Source organism: Heliangelus exortis, chromosome 9 (genome assembly GCF_036169615.1).
Source record: "Heliangelus exortis chromosome 9, bHelExo1.hap1, whole genome shotgun sequence".
NCBI lineage: Eukaryota > Metazoa > Chordata > Aves > Apodiformes > Trochilidae > Heliangelus > Heliangelus exortis.
The window spans coordinates 9,519,984-9,537,488 of record NC_092430.1 but is presented as its reverse complement, the minus strand read 5'-3'; the positions used below and the strand labels follow the sequence as shown (position 1 = coordinate 9,537,488).

General features: G+C 44.6%; 2 protein-coding genes across 6 annotated transcripts in view; one reads left to right on the top strand and one right to left on the bottom strand.

Annotated features, from left to right (window-relative positions):
* The window catches only part of ANAPC13 (anaphase promoting complex subunit 13), a 206,397-nt gene extending 190,141 nt beyond the window's left edge, over positions 1-16,256 (top strand). The window contains exons 2-3 of the mRNA XM_071752034.1: positions 13,882-14,007; positions 16,091-16,256. Coding sequence (XP_071608135.1) covers positions 13,909-14,007; positions 16,091-16,216 — 225 coding nt within the window. The 5' untranslated portion in view covers positions 13,882-13,908 and the 3' untranslated portion in view covers positions 16,217-16,256. The remainder of the gene's footprint in view (positions 1-13,881; positions 14,008-16,090) is intronic.
* The window catches only part of CEP63 (centrosomal protein 63), a 42,077-nt gene that overhangs the window by 9,991 nt on the left and 14,581 nt on the right, over positions 1-17,505 (bottom strand). For 2 of the 5 annotated variants that reach the window (XM_071752022.1, XM_071752025.1), the window contains exons 1-8: positions 12,954-13,066; positions 10,050-10,185; positions 8,196-8,376; positions 6,322-6,417; positions 4,066-4,191; positions 3,097-3,210; positions 452-688; positions 53-198 (exon numbers count right to left, since the gene is read on the bottom strand). In XM_071752022.1, coding sequence (XP_071608123.1) covers positions 53-198; positions 452-688; positions 3,097-3,210; positions 4,066-4,191; positions 6,322-6,417; positions 8,196-8,376; positions 10,050-10,093 — 944 coding nt within the window. In that variant the 5' untranslated portion in view covers positions 10,094-10,185; positions 12,954-13,066. Of the gene's footprint in view, positions 1-52; positions 199-451; positions 689-3,096; positions 3,211-4,065; positions 4,192-6,321; positions 6,418-8,195; positions 8,377-10,049; positions 10,186-12,953; positions 13,067-17,505 lie in introns of those variants that run through there. The other 3 variants (XM_071752024.1, XM_071752026.1, XM_071752023.1) reach the window with 3 other exon arrangements.

Below are 17,505 nucleotides of genomic sequence, written 5' to 3'. Positions count from 1 at the left end.
GGAATATAGATCTGGATTCAAGAGCACAGGTACAGCAAGTTGTGGGTGCTACCTGATGAGGAGTTCTTTTCGGTGAAGAGTTTCAGTCACCCTGGTCAGCTCTTTCTCTAACTGTTCCTGGTGCAGCTTGGAACTGTCAATGAAATCTTCCTGAGACTGCAAGGTGGCTCTAAGTTCCATCTTCTCATCTTGAAGCAGCTGCAGAGGAAGGAGAAGGAATGACTCTTGCAAAGACAGACCAAATCAGTTCATTGCAAAGACATGAGTGGTTAATCAGATTGTAGAGGAAGCCTTGCAATGGTACAGACAGTGCAAAGCCAACTTTGAGGCCAATCAGGAACTTTACAAAGGCACTAGAAAAAGACAGGAATTCTGGGATGAAGAGCCTTCCTGCTATTTCCCTGCTATATCACTGCTTTATATCCAGTTTCCCGATGGTTCCTCCACTGACCTCGAGCATTTTCTTGGACTGCTTTAATTCTTCTTGAACTCTTTGCTGGTCCTCCAGAATCATCCGATTGTTTTCAGTCAGGTCATCCACTCTCATGTGAAGCCTCTCCACCACCAGCTCGTTGGCACAGATAGCATCATTGGCCCTCTCCAGCTTGCTGGTTAAGTGCTGGATTTCGGATCGGCTGGCCAGCTCCACCGACTCCACAATCTGCTTCCGGTTGGCCAGCTGGGTCTGCTGAGAGCAGTTGGTTTGCATTAAAGCTAAATTACAAAAAAAACCACACTGCATGCTGAAACCACAGCCCAAACAACTACTGACTTCTTTGTGTACAGGTCACGTCTCAAAGCAAGCAACACTATTTTTCAGGGAACTAGGGAAAATGGTGGTCCAGGGTTATGCAACAGGTAAAATCTCGGAAGGAAAACAGAATAGAAAAAAAAAAAAAAAAAAAGTGAGGGGGCCCTGTGATTCCAAAAAAGGTTCAAGGAGAATCTGGAAAAAAGAGTTTTCCAAGCATAAATAAAGAGCAAAACTGCCTACTATTTTTTGCTCATTAACCTAAGGCTAAACCAGAAGAAAAGCCAGCATGTAAGAAGGTTTGCAAATACCACACACAAACTTGAGATTACCCAATCAATAACTCCACACCAGGACAGAAAGCAGCTCTTGGTACAAGTGGGAAAAAAAAACCAAAAACCAAACACAACACAACTACCAAAAAGATCAAAAAACAAACTGCCTATAACAGGCAATTATGTTTTGGTTTATGTAGTAAATATCTGCTTCTAACAGCTTGAGAGAATGCTCACTTTGAATGTTTTATTGTTTTAAGGGCAGACAAAAAGTGTTATAAAGAACATATGACTGTCAAACAATACATGCTCTATTATTTGTAAGCAGAATACTTTATTTGACTACATTTCTTGCCAGGTAGCTAGCTGGTGAAATTCAACAAGCCAGCTCTCACACAGGCTGCTAAGAATATTCACTTCATCCATTCCCTTCTTGCATAGTACCTTATAATTTTTTAAAAGCTGAAACAAAACATCTGAGTAGTTCTTCAGTCCCAATTTCTAAGAGCAGCAATTCCTGCCACCTTCAGAATCACCACATGCTCTGATTTATTGCCTGACACATAATGTCTCACAACTGAGAAAGCAACAGGAGCTGTGCACTTGGACAACCATGGTATAATTTTGATTACAGCCTTTTCAATATCTGAATAGTCATGACAGAAAAGGTAATCAAGAGGGGCAAGGAACTGAAGTACAGCCTTTCTCCACCCAAGAAACCAGAGTACCAGACTACCTGAATATTTCTTTCTGTATAAAGAAAACATATTAGCTGTCTCTGGTTTCCAGGCACAGAACATGCAGGGCAGTAGAGAATTCCAGGCTTCACCTGCTGATTCTAAAGGCTGATGGTGTTTCAGGAAGGTGCTCACCAATGGGGAGGGGATAGAGGAGACAGAAGGTAGGAGGGGAAGCCAGATGAAAGGTGGGAAAGGGGAAGCACCCCATAGTCACAACTCTCAGCTTGACCTTGGGCCAGAAGAACAACCAAGCATACAAAAAGCAGAGAAACACCCAAGGCAAAAATTGAGCATTTTCCTGCTGGGCTTTTCAAGCCCATTGAGGATTCAGGCAGTCTGTTCACAGCACCTATGCACCTAAGTCATCAACACCACTTAGGAAAAGTTGTCCCAAATTCCTGTTTTTCTGCTGCAGAGTAAAAAGGGCTCCTCAGTACTTCAGCCTGCACACCAAGGACACATCTGTTCTCAGACAACTGAGCTATCAGTGATACAAAGACAGCAAAGCAGCAAGACCTTCTGCTCAACCACTCTCCCTGCATTTGTGGATCTACTCCTGTCAGCCTCTCACAAAGTCCCTGTCAGAGCCAGCTTCAATCCTGTCATCACAAGCTTCCTCCTTGCAGGGGCCTCCACTCAAGAGCAACTCAGGAGCCCATTAAGTGCAAAGCCCCCAGCAAGAGCTTCTTATCAGTGTCTGCTGTGATTGTGTCAGTGTGACTTCACAGCTGTGCTCTAGGTCAATTCATCTTGCTCTGCTGCAGCACCACTGACTCACTGAGCCATTAGCTGTTCAGGAGCAGCAGCCCCATTATTTGCTGCCTTTAAAAGACTTTAAAAAAAAAAGAATAAAAAAAACAAAAAAACAAAAAACCCACAAAAGCAGGGGCTGAAACTGTTTCTTCATTACTTTGCAGAAGTACCTTTCATAGATATTTTCCAACATCATCCTCTGAGCTGGACCTACAAGGTACATATTTAGCCACTGGCAGGTACACAGCTTTGAACTAGGCAATGTGATGTAACAGATATTTTAAAGTGTCATGTGCTGTGGTCTCTGTCTCCTAGGGAAAGCTTCATCCTCCTGTTGTCTTTCTACTAATTGGAGGGGTGGCAGGCAGAGCTACACAAGGTATATCTAGCCTGTGCTGACAGACTCCAGATCTCCAGTAAACCTTTCTCCATCGGGACATAAAAAGTCATTTCAATGGCAACCTAAACTGGGTTCAAGCCTGAGAGATTTCATTAGTCTCTCCCTCCCCCTCCAGCCCTCCAACTCCCCCCTGCTGCCACAAACACAACAGAAACTTCCAGCATATATTAACCATACCTGCATGAGTTCAGACTGCTCAGCCAAAGCCTTCCTCTGTGCCTCCAGCGATGCCACCTGCTGCTGGTACAGCAAGCGCTGCTTCTCCCACTCAAGTGATTTCTGACGGAATTCCTGCAAGGACAGCAGGGCTGGCTTGGAGCAGCAGGGCCACAAAGCCCCCTTCTAGTTTATATCCACGTTTGCTTTCTCTCTCCACCCCATCCTCACGCCCCCAGCAGGGAAACCATTAGCCAGCCACGTGATGCGCCAGCTCGGCAGTCGGCAACCCCTGGCACACTGGGCTTGCTGCTCTGCTTTCGCTCCCAGGTTCAAACCTGGGTGACAATTATTGCTTGTTTACAAATGTTAAGTGCTAACAGGTTCCTGGCTAGTTTCACGGATGTGCTGTCAGAGGTTTAGCAATTCAGACTGTCTTTAGCTTCCAAAACATGCTGCTATTGAGACTGCTAAGGTGGCAAGTATGAACTACAGAAATTTCATGCTGATTTCTGCTCCAGAAATCAGACATTGCATCAGGCAGATGTGTTTGTTAGCTGCATCTTCAGGGTACAGTGGGAGAAAATTGAGCATGGCTGAGCTCAGCATAGCAGGGAGATTAAAAGAGGAGCCAGGGTCAGGAAGTTCAAGATGTAGCTCCCTTCTTCACAAAGAAGTGAGATGACAACCCCACCACACTGGAATTCGTTCTCTTCACATAATTACTCTTCCAGCACCTTCTTCCTATTATTTAGTCTAAGAATAAGAACAGCAGCATATCTTACCCTGTGTACTGAGAGGCCCCAATGCAGGGCACTGCCTTTATTATACAAGCAGTTGAGAAGAGCTACCCCTGGAGAGTAGATGGAGAGTATTTTTTAACTTGGATTCACAGTCCACTTCCTAGCTGACTACCCAGTCACTAGTGAAGCCCAGTAAGTCAGTTAATAGACACAAACTCAGGTTAGCACTTGCTTTTTCACTACACACCTCCAGTTTCCTGGTCAGTCGGCTCATTTCAGCCTCATCCTCCCCTTGTCTCCTGCTGGCCTCTCCTCTTGCTTCTCTATGATGCTTCCTCTGCAGCTTCTCATAGCTCCTCCTCAGCCTGCACAACTGGAAGGAATACAGTGAAAGAGACAGCTTTGTTCAAGGCCCCGAGGCAAGAATTAAACAGCACTTGGAAAGACAGCACACAAAATGGCATCACACAAACAATTCCCCTAATCAAGGCCACACAGCTTGCAAGTGAAGACTTCCATTTGTATAACGAGCCTGCTCCACCAACAGGATTGCAAAACATGCCAAGTTCTAGCAGAGTAGCAAGATGCCACTGAAGAAGAGACATCAGCAGCTCTCACTAGACCTCTGGTTTACAAATGGTAAAACATGACTAAAATATTGGTAAGATGGAGGTTCACAGGTAGCAGCAAGAGCATGATATCACTTTCCCAGCCACAGCAAATCAGGCAATACCAGAGAGTGATCCCCTCACACAGAGGGGCACATCCCACCACACAGGGGGTGCAGGTTAGCTCTCCACAGAGGTACAATTTCTGATGTGATTTAAATTCACTTGTGAAGCTCAGGTGGGAACTGGAACTCTTCTGCTTAGTGGGAGAAGGAAGATTTGAGAGTTGCCATTATCTGTAATATCAACACTACTTCAGCTGTCATTTTCTGCTTAGATACACTATGTATTTCACAATAAGTGCAGAATGCCAACAGAAAATATCACTCCTACACCTACTGCTAGAATGCTAAAGTCGTATCAGATGCAGAAATGAGAAAAAAACTCTTGACATTTAAATGACCCTCTGTGCAACCTGCACAAAATTTGCCATCTAATGAGCTCCTCCCAAACTCAACTATTGAAGAAAAAATTTCCAGATCGCCACAGGTAGTTGAGAAGTCATTGTTCCCATTTTACTGAGGGAGAAAGCTAAGCCTGTGAATGGACAGAAGGACCATGAGAGGAAAAAGCATCTGAATCAGTGGTCATTGGTCTGCAGGGGCCTGAGTCAGCAAAGTATTTTGCTGTGTTCAATGGGCAGGGGCAGACATGAAGAGTTACTATAGTAACATCATCTGCAAAACATACCAAGAGATCTCAGGTTTATTCTTTCAACAATTAGACACTGGATCTATAATTTACTGGTAATGGTGAGGACCGAAAGAATTTCCCCCAACAGAACTAAGAACAGGAGACTGAGGAACACTGGAACTTAATGTCAGCCACATTAATCCTGTGTGGGTAAAATACCAACACATTGCAATTTTGGCCAAGACACATAGGGTGTCTGTCAGGCAGATCTGCCCAGGCCCCTCAGTTTGGCTTTGCAGCCTATCCACAGTTCCAGTGGGAACATCTCGTGAATGAAGGCTCTGAGTCACACTGAGTAGCAGGGGGTCTGAAATGAGGACAACGTGCCTTCTGTTGCCAAAGCAGAGACTCCCAAATTAACTGTACTTAAGGCTTACAATGAACATGAAACTAGGCCCAGCCTTTCAGAGAGAGCAGATCGGTGCTCTGCTACCTGCTCCTGATATTTCACTCACTGCTGCTGACCAGGGAGTGGAGCCAAGAAGAGTTAAGGCATGAGCACCTGCAGGACATTCCACATGTACCACTTTGCAGTCAACACAAAGCTTTTGGAGATGAAAGCTCTGAAATTCTTTCCAGAAAATATTTTCTGGCTATACTTCCTTTCTATGAAGTTTATTAAGACTGGTATGCCTCGGGGGAGGCAAAATCCTTACTAACAAAATCAGTGGAGGCAAAAAGATGAGACCACACTCTCACCTCTTGCCCTCAGCTATCATGGCCAGCATATCAGCAACCTCTTCTAATTTCATGAAAGCCTGAAGGAGCAAATTGCTGACACCTGCACCCATGGCAACTTCAGAGCAAGCACTATGGTGACCAGAATGGGTGAACACGGGACATTTTTGCTGCCACCCTCTGCAGATGTCTGACACATGAGAACTAAATTTACTGCATGCTTCTACTCCAACAGTTTTCTGTTCATCACCAAATTCCTCCAAAAAGCAAAAAACAGGCCTAATAAGGCATAAAAATATTACTTTGTTTGTGCTCAATATTTTTTTTTCAGTAAGAACATAACAAAAGAATGAGAGGTTATACAACCAGAGCATTTAAACAAAAGCAACAATGTGAAGTATTTCACCCATCAGACCATACATCACCTTGGAACAGAAGAACAATGTTCTCTTTTTGCAACTCACCTCCTCTTGAAATTTCTTGAGCTGTTGTTCATATTCTCTAACCATGTCCTGTTTGGTTTTTTCCATGTCTTCTACCTGGTGACGCAACACACCAACCTGAACACAGAGTCAAAAAGCACATAAATAAAATAATAGAAGTAGACTTTATAATCAGTAGGCAACTGGATAGGTTTTAATTTCATAAATATACATTATGGTAGGAGTGGTAAATGATTCTTAGAATGTCCTAATTCTGTTAAAAACTGTATGTTTCAATGGGGTCACTCTCTATGAGCCATATTAAGTCTGTTCTTAAATCTCTGGCTACCTGAGGCCAGAGCAGAAACAGTTCTGGCCTCTTTTTTCATCCAGTTTCTGCTTTGGGATGAAACAGGCAGTTCTGGCTTGTGTCAAAAGGCTATTTTTATCTGGCATTTTCATCATTCATTGACTTCAATTACTCTTTTGACTAATTTTTGTCTTCTCCCCCCATCTTTTTCCCATCCACAACCCAAAGTGGCCACCTCTCTAACTGCAGATCCAAAGGACAGAGAGGTAACAAATTAAAAGAAATCATCATAGAACATTCATACAAATAAACTAAAAGCATGAATATATTCCAGTAACAACTATAACCATACTTTACAGTTCAGTTTTGAAATCAATGCTTGCCTTGGGTGGCAAGAAGTATTTCTGAAGTGTCTTGAGAAAACATAATTGATAATAGCAATGCTAACCTGTATGATAAAAATGTTCTTGCAACAGAAAACCCTGCAGCATAACTTCAGATTTAATAACTCTGTAACAAAGACATTAATTTCAAAACCTGCCATGTGGACCAGTAAAAGCACCTGACCACATAAATAAGAAACATAGAGTTCTTAACCCACTGTTGGTACAGCCTGTCAGATTTCTTTTTATTTTGCTAGATTCCACAGCAAATTACTAAAAGCTATGGCAGTACTTGGATAATTTTGAGAATGCAAGAATAGCTGTAGAATATTTGCACAGGCCCCCTAAAAAGGAGCTTGTGCAGTTATCTGCTGGCTTTCAACCCAAGAATTCAATGCAGCTTCCTCAGAGAGCTGCCAAAACAAAATTTGTAGCAAAGAGTCTGCCAAAAGATAGGACACAGGGCAACTATAAATTTAAGGACAAATTTTAAACACTTACAGAAAAAGTCACTGTGGCTGGATCTTAAGATACAGCCACCCAGACTCCTGCTGGTTCCATCTGATCTGAGAAGAGATCCATCAAGCCATTTGCTCAAGAGAAGTTTTATAGTCCACATCCTGTGCAAATTCTCCCCTCACTGCTACTTCCCCAGCAATAGAGACATTTGGTGCACTTCCCTCAGGCCTTTAATGAAAAGCTACAAAACCTGAGCTGCACAAAATAGCACCTAGAAAATCTCCCAGCAATATCTCAGTGTAGTTTACACCAGTATGTGTTCTTTGTACCAATGACTGCATGCTGCTGGGCTGTTGATTCCCGTTGTATCCAAATTCAGTGTCTTTGAGCTCTCTCAAGAACCCCTGACAACTCAGCTTGCAGACTCCCACCAACCCCTAGGGAGTTAATGCCTTGACTTTGATCAAGTTGTGAATCAGACACCATGTTCCACCAGGCTTCTTTGTAAATGCTGTTTCTGATTTCTAGTTACAAGACAGGCTCCTGTGTTGCTTAGCACAGCTATCTGATAAAGCCAACCCCTTCTGCTTAAATAAATAAAAAAATTTAAAAAAAAAAAAAAAAAAAATCAAACTGATGAAACAATACCCAAAACACATGTCTGTACAAACTCAAACTCTGAAGCTCAAGTTCAGTCTTTACATTGTAACAGGTAAAACACAGAGGACAACACTGAATGGGAAACAGTGAACCTGAGGCCCTACCTCCTTATGTTTCTCCTGTAGAGCAGCCCTGGCAGAGGAAAGTTCTTGCTCCCGAGCACTCAGGCAAGCTTCCAAAGCCTGTGTCTGTCCTTCCCATTCTGATTTCTTGTGAGCCACCATAATGTCAATCTGCTTCATCAGCTCCTGCAGCTCAGCCTCGCAGGAAGTCAGGAACCCACCACTGGAAGGGAAAGACCTTGAAGGTACCAAGCAGGAACCACCCAGTGCAGGTCCAGTGTCCCACACCCACAAAGTCAGCAGAACAAACTGACTTGCACCAAGGAACCAACCCTGTACATGTGGTGCTTGGAAGTAGACTTAATACTCAGGTGTTCATCCCATCCCCTGAGCAGCATCTCACCAGGGGTATGTTGCCATCACCAGGCAGAAAGCTAAAATTTGGCAATGACCAACTAAGAATACTTGTGACATCCCAGTGAGAACAACTGACTTTAAATGTAGAGGGTTCTACTCAGCCCCTAAAAACACTTTGTTTCACTACCATGCATTATTTGAGTAAAACAGAGCATGTTTTATCCATATTTTGTATTTGTCTTAACTGCTCTCCAGGCAGAGGCATTTCATACCAAGTTTCAGTCACCAGAGAGATCTTGCAGCCAAGCTCTCAGCTCCTGAAACAGAAGTTTATCACAAATGCAGACAAGCCCCTAAGCAGAGGGGAATGGATGACAAGATGATAATGAAGAATAAAACCTGTGCAATCCACTGGGAAGAGCACTCTCCCTGGTGATGCTGCAAATTTTAATTTGGTGCAGTAATTATTGAAGCCAATTCAAATACCTCCTCTAAAACTCTACAAGCTGCTAAGCCAGGGACAATATTAAGGCTTGCAAGATCCAGCCCTAGAGGGCACTGAACTCCACGGTGATCTTTACCCCTTTAATTTGCCTGTCAAAAAGGAAGCACTGAAAAGAAATGGAAATCAATAGGTTAAGGGATTGAAATTTCTGTGTTCCCCCAGAGCACAAGCATGCTTCACAACTTGGCAGTTTTTCTAGAGGGAAAGAAATTCTTCTCTAAGGAGCCAAAAATCAGTTAAATTTGAAGTTCACCCTGTCCTGCGAGCTAACCAAAAATTAGCAGATATTATGCAGAGCAAGAACATTTCTTTCAGAGCATCTGCTAACATAAAGCTAAGTTTAAACTTAGTTTCTGCAACCAGTTCTCTGTAAAAGACACTGCATCAGTACATTTGAGCTGCATTCTCAAAGCTGACAAAGAAAGCTACATCAGTGACTTTTCCTTCAAGCTTGTGTAACACATAAAACATTGCATTCCACCACTGGCACTACATTTTCTCAGCCACCCAAATGTCTAGATAGTCTGACCTAGGACAAAGCATTAAGAATTCTTCAGAGATTAATGGGACTCTGCAGTTCTAACACAAGCAGGAAATAATCAGCTGGTTTTGATAAAAACAGGTAACAAAGACATGTCTCCTTAACCTTGCAAAGCAGTTACAAAAAATATCTTTTCACACCTTTAATTGCTACAGTTTCTGGTGTTAGAAGGTAAGAAGCATTTACAACAACAAACAAACAAAAAAGAAGTAAAGTTTTCCGGAAGATGTAAAAGTAACTTTCTAACAATTAGGGCTATAAAATCTGACAGGGGATTATCACAAACCCAGCTCACTCAATGACTTTGCATTTGCACAAACTGAAGGCCACAGCACACTGTATTTTTCCACCAGCACGAGCTAGTGGACCAAAAAAAAGCCCTCATTTCAGCAACAGAAGCTTTGGCTGATACCACTAGATTTGATTCTGAGGAGGAGAGAAGCTTCATACTTAAATGACTCTGAATTAGCAGTGTATACTGTCAGGTACATACCTCCCCTGCCCATTTCTTTGCATTCCTTCCAGCAAAGCCTCCATCACCAAATCCTGGTGGCTTTAGCAGCTAGGAAAGGACACAGAAGCAGTGGTCACCCATAGCACTGCAGGAACAAGGCTACTTTTCCATCCAGCTGCAGAAGAAGCAGAAGGAATGAAATTAAAATAATTGCAACTAGCACACATTACAGGGGAGAAAAGCAGTGATCACCCTCACGAACTTAACAAGTTGAGTAAGTGCCAAATGAGGGAAAACAGATTGTTCTACAAAAAAAAAAAAAACAAAACAAACAAAAAAAAAAAAAAAAAAAAAAAAAAACCACACAAAAACAACCAAACAAACAAAAATAAACGAACAAATAATAAAAACAAAAAAACCCACAATGCAACTATTCAGCTCTAGCAAATCACAATGATAGGACCTAATGATGTGATCTAATAAACAGAATAACTCAAACAGCAGAAACAGAATCTGCACTCCAGCAAACAGGGAAACTCAGAACACTGAGACTGACAGACCTCCTGGTTCCTGGGGGCACCCAACTGCAGAGGATCAGTGACACCTGGGGACTTCCAAAGGGACCAGCCCAAGATCCAACCCCTACTGGGGTGTTTCTCACCTTAGAGAAAAACCATAAGCACCTTGCAGTGAACAGCAATAAGAACTTCTCCATAAATTAGATCTCCCCAAGGTCTCTATTATGAGAGAGCACACAGTTTACATTCAGGACACATTGCTAGGTCACAAGGTTGTGAGGATGTTCTTTTGAGACAGCACTAACTCTTTAAAAATTCCTCAGGTGCCTTAAGCTACAAAAATGAGTTGCACAGGTTTACAGTAGCTGTTCATTGCCTTAAAAATTACATTCTTCAAGTCAGGAACACCTGGTGTGTCTGCACACAGCCAGGAATTTCATGTATTTGTGAAGTAAGAAGAGTTTACATTAAATTAAAAAATTGCAAATAATAAAATAAACATTACCATGGAACCACACCCAGAAAGCCAGAATTTGTTTCAGTGGCTCCTCCATGAGACTATGTCTAACAGAAAAAGGGTTAAACTCCTCCTCAGGACACAAAACTACACTTCAGCTTCACCCTGTGAAGGTATTCAGACTGTCTGCTGTTCCCAAAACATCTATGCTCTTCTTCCAATATTCAGAGATGGGTCCTCACAACATCTTTCCTCAGAGATTAATATGGCATTATTAAGCAATCAAGAAAAAGGGGAGAATGTCACAGAAAGCCAGACTTTCAGAAAAGCAGACTCAGCTTTGCTTTCTTTCACTTTCACCAAAGTTTCTATCCTGTTCCTACAGCACTTTAAAATCTGTGCCTGGGAACTCAGCTGTATTTTAAAAAAACATTTTTCTGAGAGGGAAAAAAACAATACAAAACAAAACAAAACAAAACAACCCAAAGAAAACATGTCCCTATCCTGATGCAGTGTTTTGCCTCTTTGGTCTTGTCTGTGCTTCACAACATTCAATCAGTATGTGGAACATCTTTGTTGTGCTGAGAGTACAGATCCCCAGAGCTGCTGCCAGCACTTCCAGAGTTCTCCAGGTGGCAAGAGGGGACAGGCAGCAGCTCTCCTGTTCCATCCTAATCACACCTACACAGAAGCCATTTTCAGTGGGCAGCAGAGAGATTTCATTGTCCACCACAGAAAACGTCTGCTAGAATGAAAAAAAAAAAAAAAAAAAAAAACCAAACCAAAAGCAAAAAAAAAACCAAAACCCAAGAGCAAACCATCATCAGATGCTCCTTGTTTAAGTGGTTGGGATCAGTTCAGCACCAAAAGCCACCAGAAACAAACCATCATCTGCCTTTGCTTCTGGTAGGCTTTAGGCACAGCCCCCAAGGGAAAATGCCTGGATCTGCCAGCTTTGTGTCAGTGCCAGGTCACCCAGGTTTGGGGGATAAGCCTTACAATCACACACCTCTATCCAGTTTTTATGCCACATCACATTTGTTGACTTGGTACCAAAGTTTGAACTCTCAAGCTTGCAACTGGTGCTCTGCAGGTTATAGGCAACTAATGAGAGAAGGTGCAGAGGGACACTACCAGAGGATGCAGTCTTGGTCATTAGGTACAGCTGAAGCAAGGAGAGCCAGACTGACACTTGTGAAATTCACTAAGTATTTGGAAAAAAAAAATCTAAAAAAAGAGATAAAACGTTTAAAAATCAATAAAGTTTAGCATGAAGAAAGAATCATAGCAGTAAAACCATAGGATCCTCAAGGCTGGAAAGGACCTTCAAGATCACCGAGTCCACTGCCAGTCCTACACCAGCTTAACCACTAAACCATCTCCCTAAGCAACACATTTTTTGGAATCCCCCAGGGATGGTGACTCCACCACCTCCCTGGGCAGCCCATTCCAATGCTTCACCGCTCTTTCAGTGAAGAAACTTTTCCTAATATCCAATATGCACCTCCCCTGGTGCAACGTGAACCCAGACCCTCTTGTCCTGTCACTGGGGAGAAGAGGCCAACAGAGAGCCAAGGGAAGAAAACTGTCAGTCCCAGCAGCACCGAACCGTTTGGGCCGGAAGACACCTCAAAGACCACCTGGACCCAGCCCCCCTGGATGTGCCGGGAGCCCTCCCACCAGCCCAGGTGGCTCTAAGCCCCATCCCACCCGGCCCCATGCCGGGAGCAGGATGAGCGGCGGGAGACCGAAGCCACCGGGCTCATTTTGCACTGGGAGAGGGTGGGAAGTTCGAACCGAAGGAAGCTCGCAGCGACCCAGGCTGCAGCCAGACCTCCCCAGTAACCCAAACACGCTGCCAGGCTCAGCCCCTCCGGCCCTCCCCAGCCCGGCCAGGGCCCGCCCGGGGCAGCGAGAACCGGGCCGGAGCAGCCTCTCCCCCCTCCCACCCCGCAGAGAGCCCCTCACCCGCCGGGCTACAGCTCCTCCGCGGCACCGGGCAACCGCACACACACCCCCAAGGCCCGACCTGCGCTCCGGGCCAGCCCCGGGCACCGTTACGGAGGGCGGGCGGCTGCAGGTCCCGCCTCCCGCCCGACGAGCGCTGCGGCTGCGCGGAGCGGCGGTGGGAGATGGGCCGGGTAGGCCGCGGGAAGCGGGGCAGGCGGGGGGAAGAGGGGGGGGGCAGGACACAGAACGGGCTCGGCTTGCGGGGCTGAACAGCCATGAGGCTTCTCCTGGGTGTCCCCGTGTACCCCGGCAGCCCCAGCGCCTCACAGCCCGGGCGGCTGCTGCAACCCCCTCCCACCCCGAGGGGCCCAGCGGGGTTGGGGTGGAAGTAAGGCGGTAACCTCCAGCCCCGGGCGATAGCACCCCGGGGCGAGTTCGGAGGTGAGAGGCTGAGGAGGGCAGATCTCACAAGGATCATGGAATTGCAGCCATTAAAGATCATCGGGTTCCAACCCCCTGCCCTGGGGACACCCCCAACCAGATCCGGTTGTGCCAAGCCCTGGAATGATGATGGGAGCTGAGGGTGGAAGGCAGGTCCTGGTGTCCTCCTGGAGTGCAGGGTTTGGCAGCACGCTGATTGCCACGCTGTGCTGGCTGGTCACAAGCTCATCTAAAGAGATTACTAAAGGCCAGTAGCTATAAACACGTGCACATCTCTGAAATTATTAGGAACGGGCTGGTTTTAGCAATCCACAATTAAGTTCTTTCCAGAGGAAGTAGCTCTCCTATGGTTATAACCCCTCTCTGCGAGCAGACGAGGAAAATCAATGTTTTTGCAGAGGAGTTTGAAACTTAATGAAAACTGGATCAAAACTGGAGCAAGCCCGTAGTCCAAGCTATGGCCGGAGACAACGATGTTGGTAATGGTGTCCTTTTTGTGTCACAGATTTAGCTGTACTGGCCTGCTACCACAATGGACAGCGAGGTGCAAAGGGACGGCAGAATCCTGGATCTGATCGACGATGCGTGGAGGGAGGATAAATTGCCATATGAGGATGTGGCTATCCCTCTGGTAGGTGAACTGCTACCTAGGAATCCCAGTTGAGGCTAATGTGTTTATCACAGCCCCTTCCAAGACTGCGTTGCTTGTGGTGCAGATAACTTGTACAAAAGGTTCTGGGATGGATCTGACTCCCTCTTTTTCATATGCCAAATATTCCTGTGTGCATGCAAGGACATGGATTTTTCTCTTCCCCCTTCCCCTGACCAGTTGCCAGATCTCCTCAGAACTGGAGGAGTGACTTCCCATCATACAGTTTAGGGCTTGGAATCAGGGAGAAATATGGTCATCCTTTCTCTGTGCCTTACTTCACCTTACTAGTGTTGGAAGTGGTTTCTCCAGTTCACTTGTAGAACGGAAAGGCTCAGTTTCATGATGGCAGCTGCAGTCTTGGTTGCACTTTTATCTCCCCTTTCTGAAATTAAAAGGAGCTGGAGATTTTTCAGATGTCTTCCTGATCAGTCTTGTCCACTGCTGCTCTTTCCAGCTCAAGGACAGCAGTGAACAAATTGGCAACTGCAGTGGGACTCGTTTGTAGCGCTGGGCACAGCACCGGTTTGGTTTTCTCTTGTGGGGAAAAGCTGCTCACAAAGCCCAGAGTTGAAGCTTCAGGTCTCCCACATTGCCTCCTTCCTTAGCCAGTATGAAACTGCCTGGGAAATGACAGATATCTGAGGATTTTCCCTTTCCTTGCTTGCTCTGTTTCAGAAGCTCTACTCTGGCTACCACTGCCAAAGCAGTCTTCCAACGACTAGGGGAGACTCATAGGCTGCTAGTTTTCTTTTAGCACAAACATTTCCAAATTGCTAGTGGCAAGGCTCAGATTTTAGTCCTCATACTACTGTCTTTTCAGAGGCCAAAGAGCAGCAACACCCCTCCAAAACCCATGAAATGGCACACAAGTTTTCCTGCAGAGATCTGGGCTTGAGGGAATCATCCTTCAGCACTGCAGTTCTCAGATACGAGAGCCCACATCTCACTTTGCTTGGGATAACCTTTAGCAAGCAGGTCAGATAATAAAAACTAGCTAACATTTGCTTTTACCCTGTGTCCAAGTCAAAACACGTTACTGGTTTTTCCCTTCCAGCCTCAAGATATCTTGAGCTGCTTACAGTCACACACAGATGGCAGCCCCAGAGCAGGAACCCTCATAAACTAACAATAGAAAGAAATGCCTGGCTGTGGATATAAGGATCCGCAGAGATGGGAGTGGCTCTGATCACATAGAAAAGCCAGCAGAAATTCACAGTAACATTGTAAGGGAGCAAACAGAATGGCTGCAAAGTGGTATTTGAGCCTGGCCAGAGCATCTGATCCAGTGCTCACTCAAGAGCTTCTTCTGAACTCAAAAGGGCTCTAATCATTTGCTGGTTTCAAAACTGAAAAATATAATTTAGGTCACGCTGGGATTTCCAGAGATCTAGAATTCAGAATTCTTGCCGAAATGGTATCTGTCAGAACAACACATGCTCCAATATGGCAACACAGAGAATAAATAATCTGAGGAGAGAAAATGAAATCTCAGTTAAACTAGACTTCCTCCTTTCCTGTGTGGTGAGCAGCTGTGTTGCACCTGGTAGGGGTTTCTGACTTATGCACAGCCTCACTGGAGGTTAGCATGTAGAAAAAGGAAGGATTTCACACCTTCCAGAGGAAAGTCACACGTTACAGAGCCATTTGTCTTTATAGCAGCCATCATAAATGCAGTATCTGTATTCTTGGCAACAGCCAAACACCCGCATTACAACCAAGGAATGGAATAATTGCATTGTACTGTTATTTACTTATTTTGCATTTGCTTTATATTCTCCTTCACTGCATGTGCAGTCTGAGTGTATAGCAATGCCCCCAGGGGCCCAGAAAACCAATTTACCTTTCAGATTAAGCACCACATTCCCATGAAAAGAATATTTTTCATACCTGGGCTTAGTGATATTTTTAAGTGGATGAGTACATATGATCTGTATTGTTCAGATGCACCCTCTGGTCTCATTTGTAGATTTTTGTATTTATCCATATGAAGTCTTAGTAACCTGCCCCTCTTAGGCAGCCTATTACTGTGTGATATTACATTGTGCCTCTGTTTTGTTCTCAGAATGAGCTTCCTGAACCAGAGCAAGACAATGGTGGCACAACCGAGTCTGTGAAAGAGCAAGAAATGAAGTGGACAGACCTGGCTCTTCAGTATCTCCATGAAAATGTTCCACCCACAGGAAACTAGGTGAAATCCATGAGATTTCATGCACAGATGCATGAAAAAATGCAGATCATCGCTGTCATAAGGATGTTTTCTCTACTGTCTTCTCTAAGGAGGAGACAATGTTCCTGAAAGAGGAATGGTGAAACAATGGCTCTACTCACAGTGACCAAGCAACTTAAAATGCTTCTGTGATGAGTGTGAAGTAACAATGGTTATCTTGACACCTCGGAGTTAACAGCAGAATGCTTCTCTTATATAAAATTGTTTCGTATCTTCTGTTACAGTGTTCTTAAGAATGTGCCAATTCTGATCTTAAATGTTTTCTACCTGTGATAAAAGTAATTGTTTTTACTGTCTCAAGTTGTTACTGATTTCAAAGCTCAGGGTGGGATCATTTAGAATCATAGAGTTATTTGGGTTGGAAGGGACCTTAAAGATCATCAAGATCCAACCCCCCCTGCATGGGCAGGGACACTTCCCATCAGCCCAGGCCTCATCCATCATCATCTCTGACATGGGTGGTTATTTGAGCTCTCTGTCTCAGGGTCTGATGGTGGCAGGGGACAGCATTTCCAGTGCTGACACCCTGGGTACATTTGCCAATGCATGTACTGTAAACAGTCACTTTATGCTAAAGTGGTGGTTACTCAAAATCATTGTCTTTTGAGGGATGAGAGTTCCACAGAGGAGCCTGCCAGTCCTGATGCAGCACGTGAGGAACCCAGCTCGGATGAGCTGTCTCAGATGGGAAACAGAAATATGACAAAGTGATGGGAAAAAAAGACAAGCGAGGCTTAGCTCCAGGCAATAAACTGTTCCTTCTTTTTGTGCTGAGAAGAAAGGCAAGGCCCTCTTGATTTCATTACCTCGTTTTACCTCTGATTCTCAAATGTCTTTTGCAATAGGTAAAAGCCTTCTGTTCATCCTGCATGTATTTCACTGTTGGACCCATTCCTTCACACCGTTGGCAGAACTTACTAAGGAGAAAATATTTTGACAGAGCTTAGGATTAATGGTAGAGGCGAGAAAGGAACTGGAGGGAAGTGTTTAAAATGGTTTTCTTTTGCCAGTGCATCAGAAAAATAACCCACTTCCCTGGAGCTTGCAGCTTCCAGACACCACAGAAGTTTTTTTGTGCCTTTTCGCAATGTTTATCTTCTTCAAAAAAACAAAGTCCAGCTATTACCAAATGGAAGCACAGCACAGCACATGTCCTGTGAGACCGTGATTGCTGAGTGACATGAGGATGGAGAGAGCTCAGGGTGCTTGTGAAAAAAAACATGTGTTGCTGGGTGTGGTCCTCTGCCTGC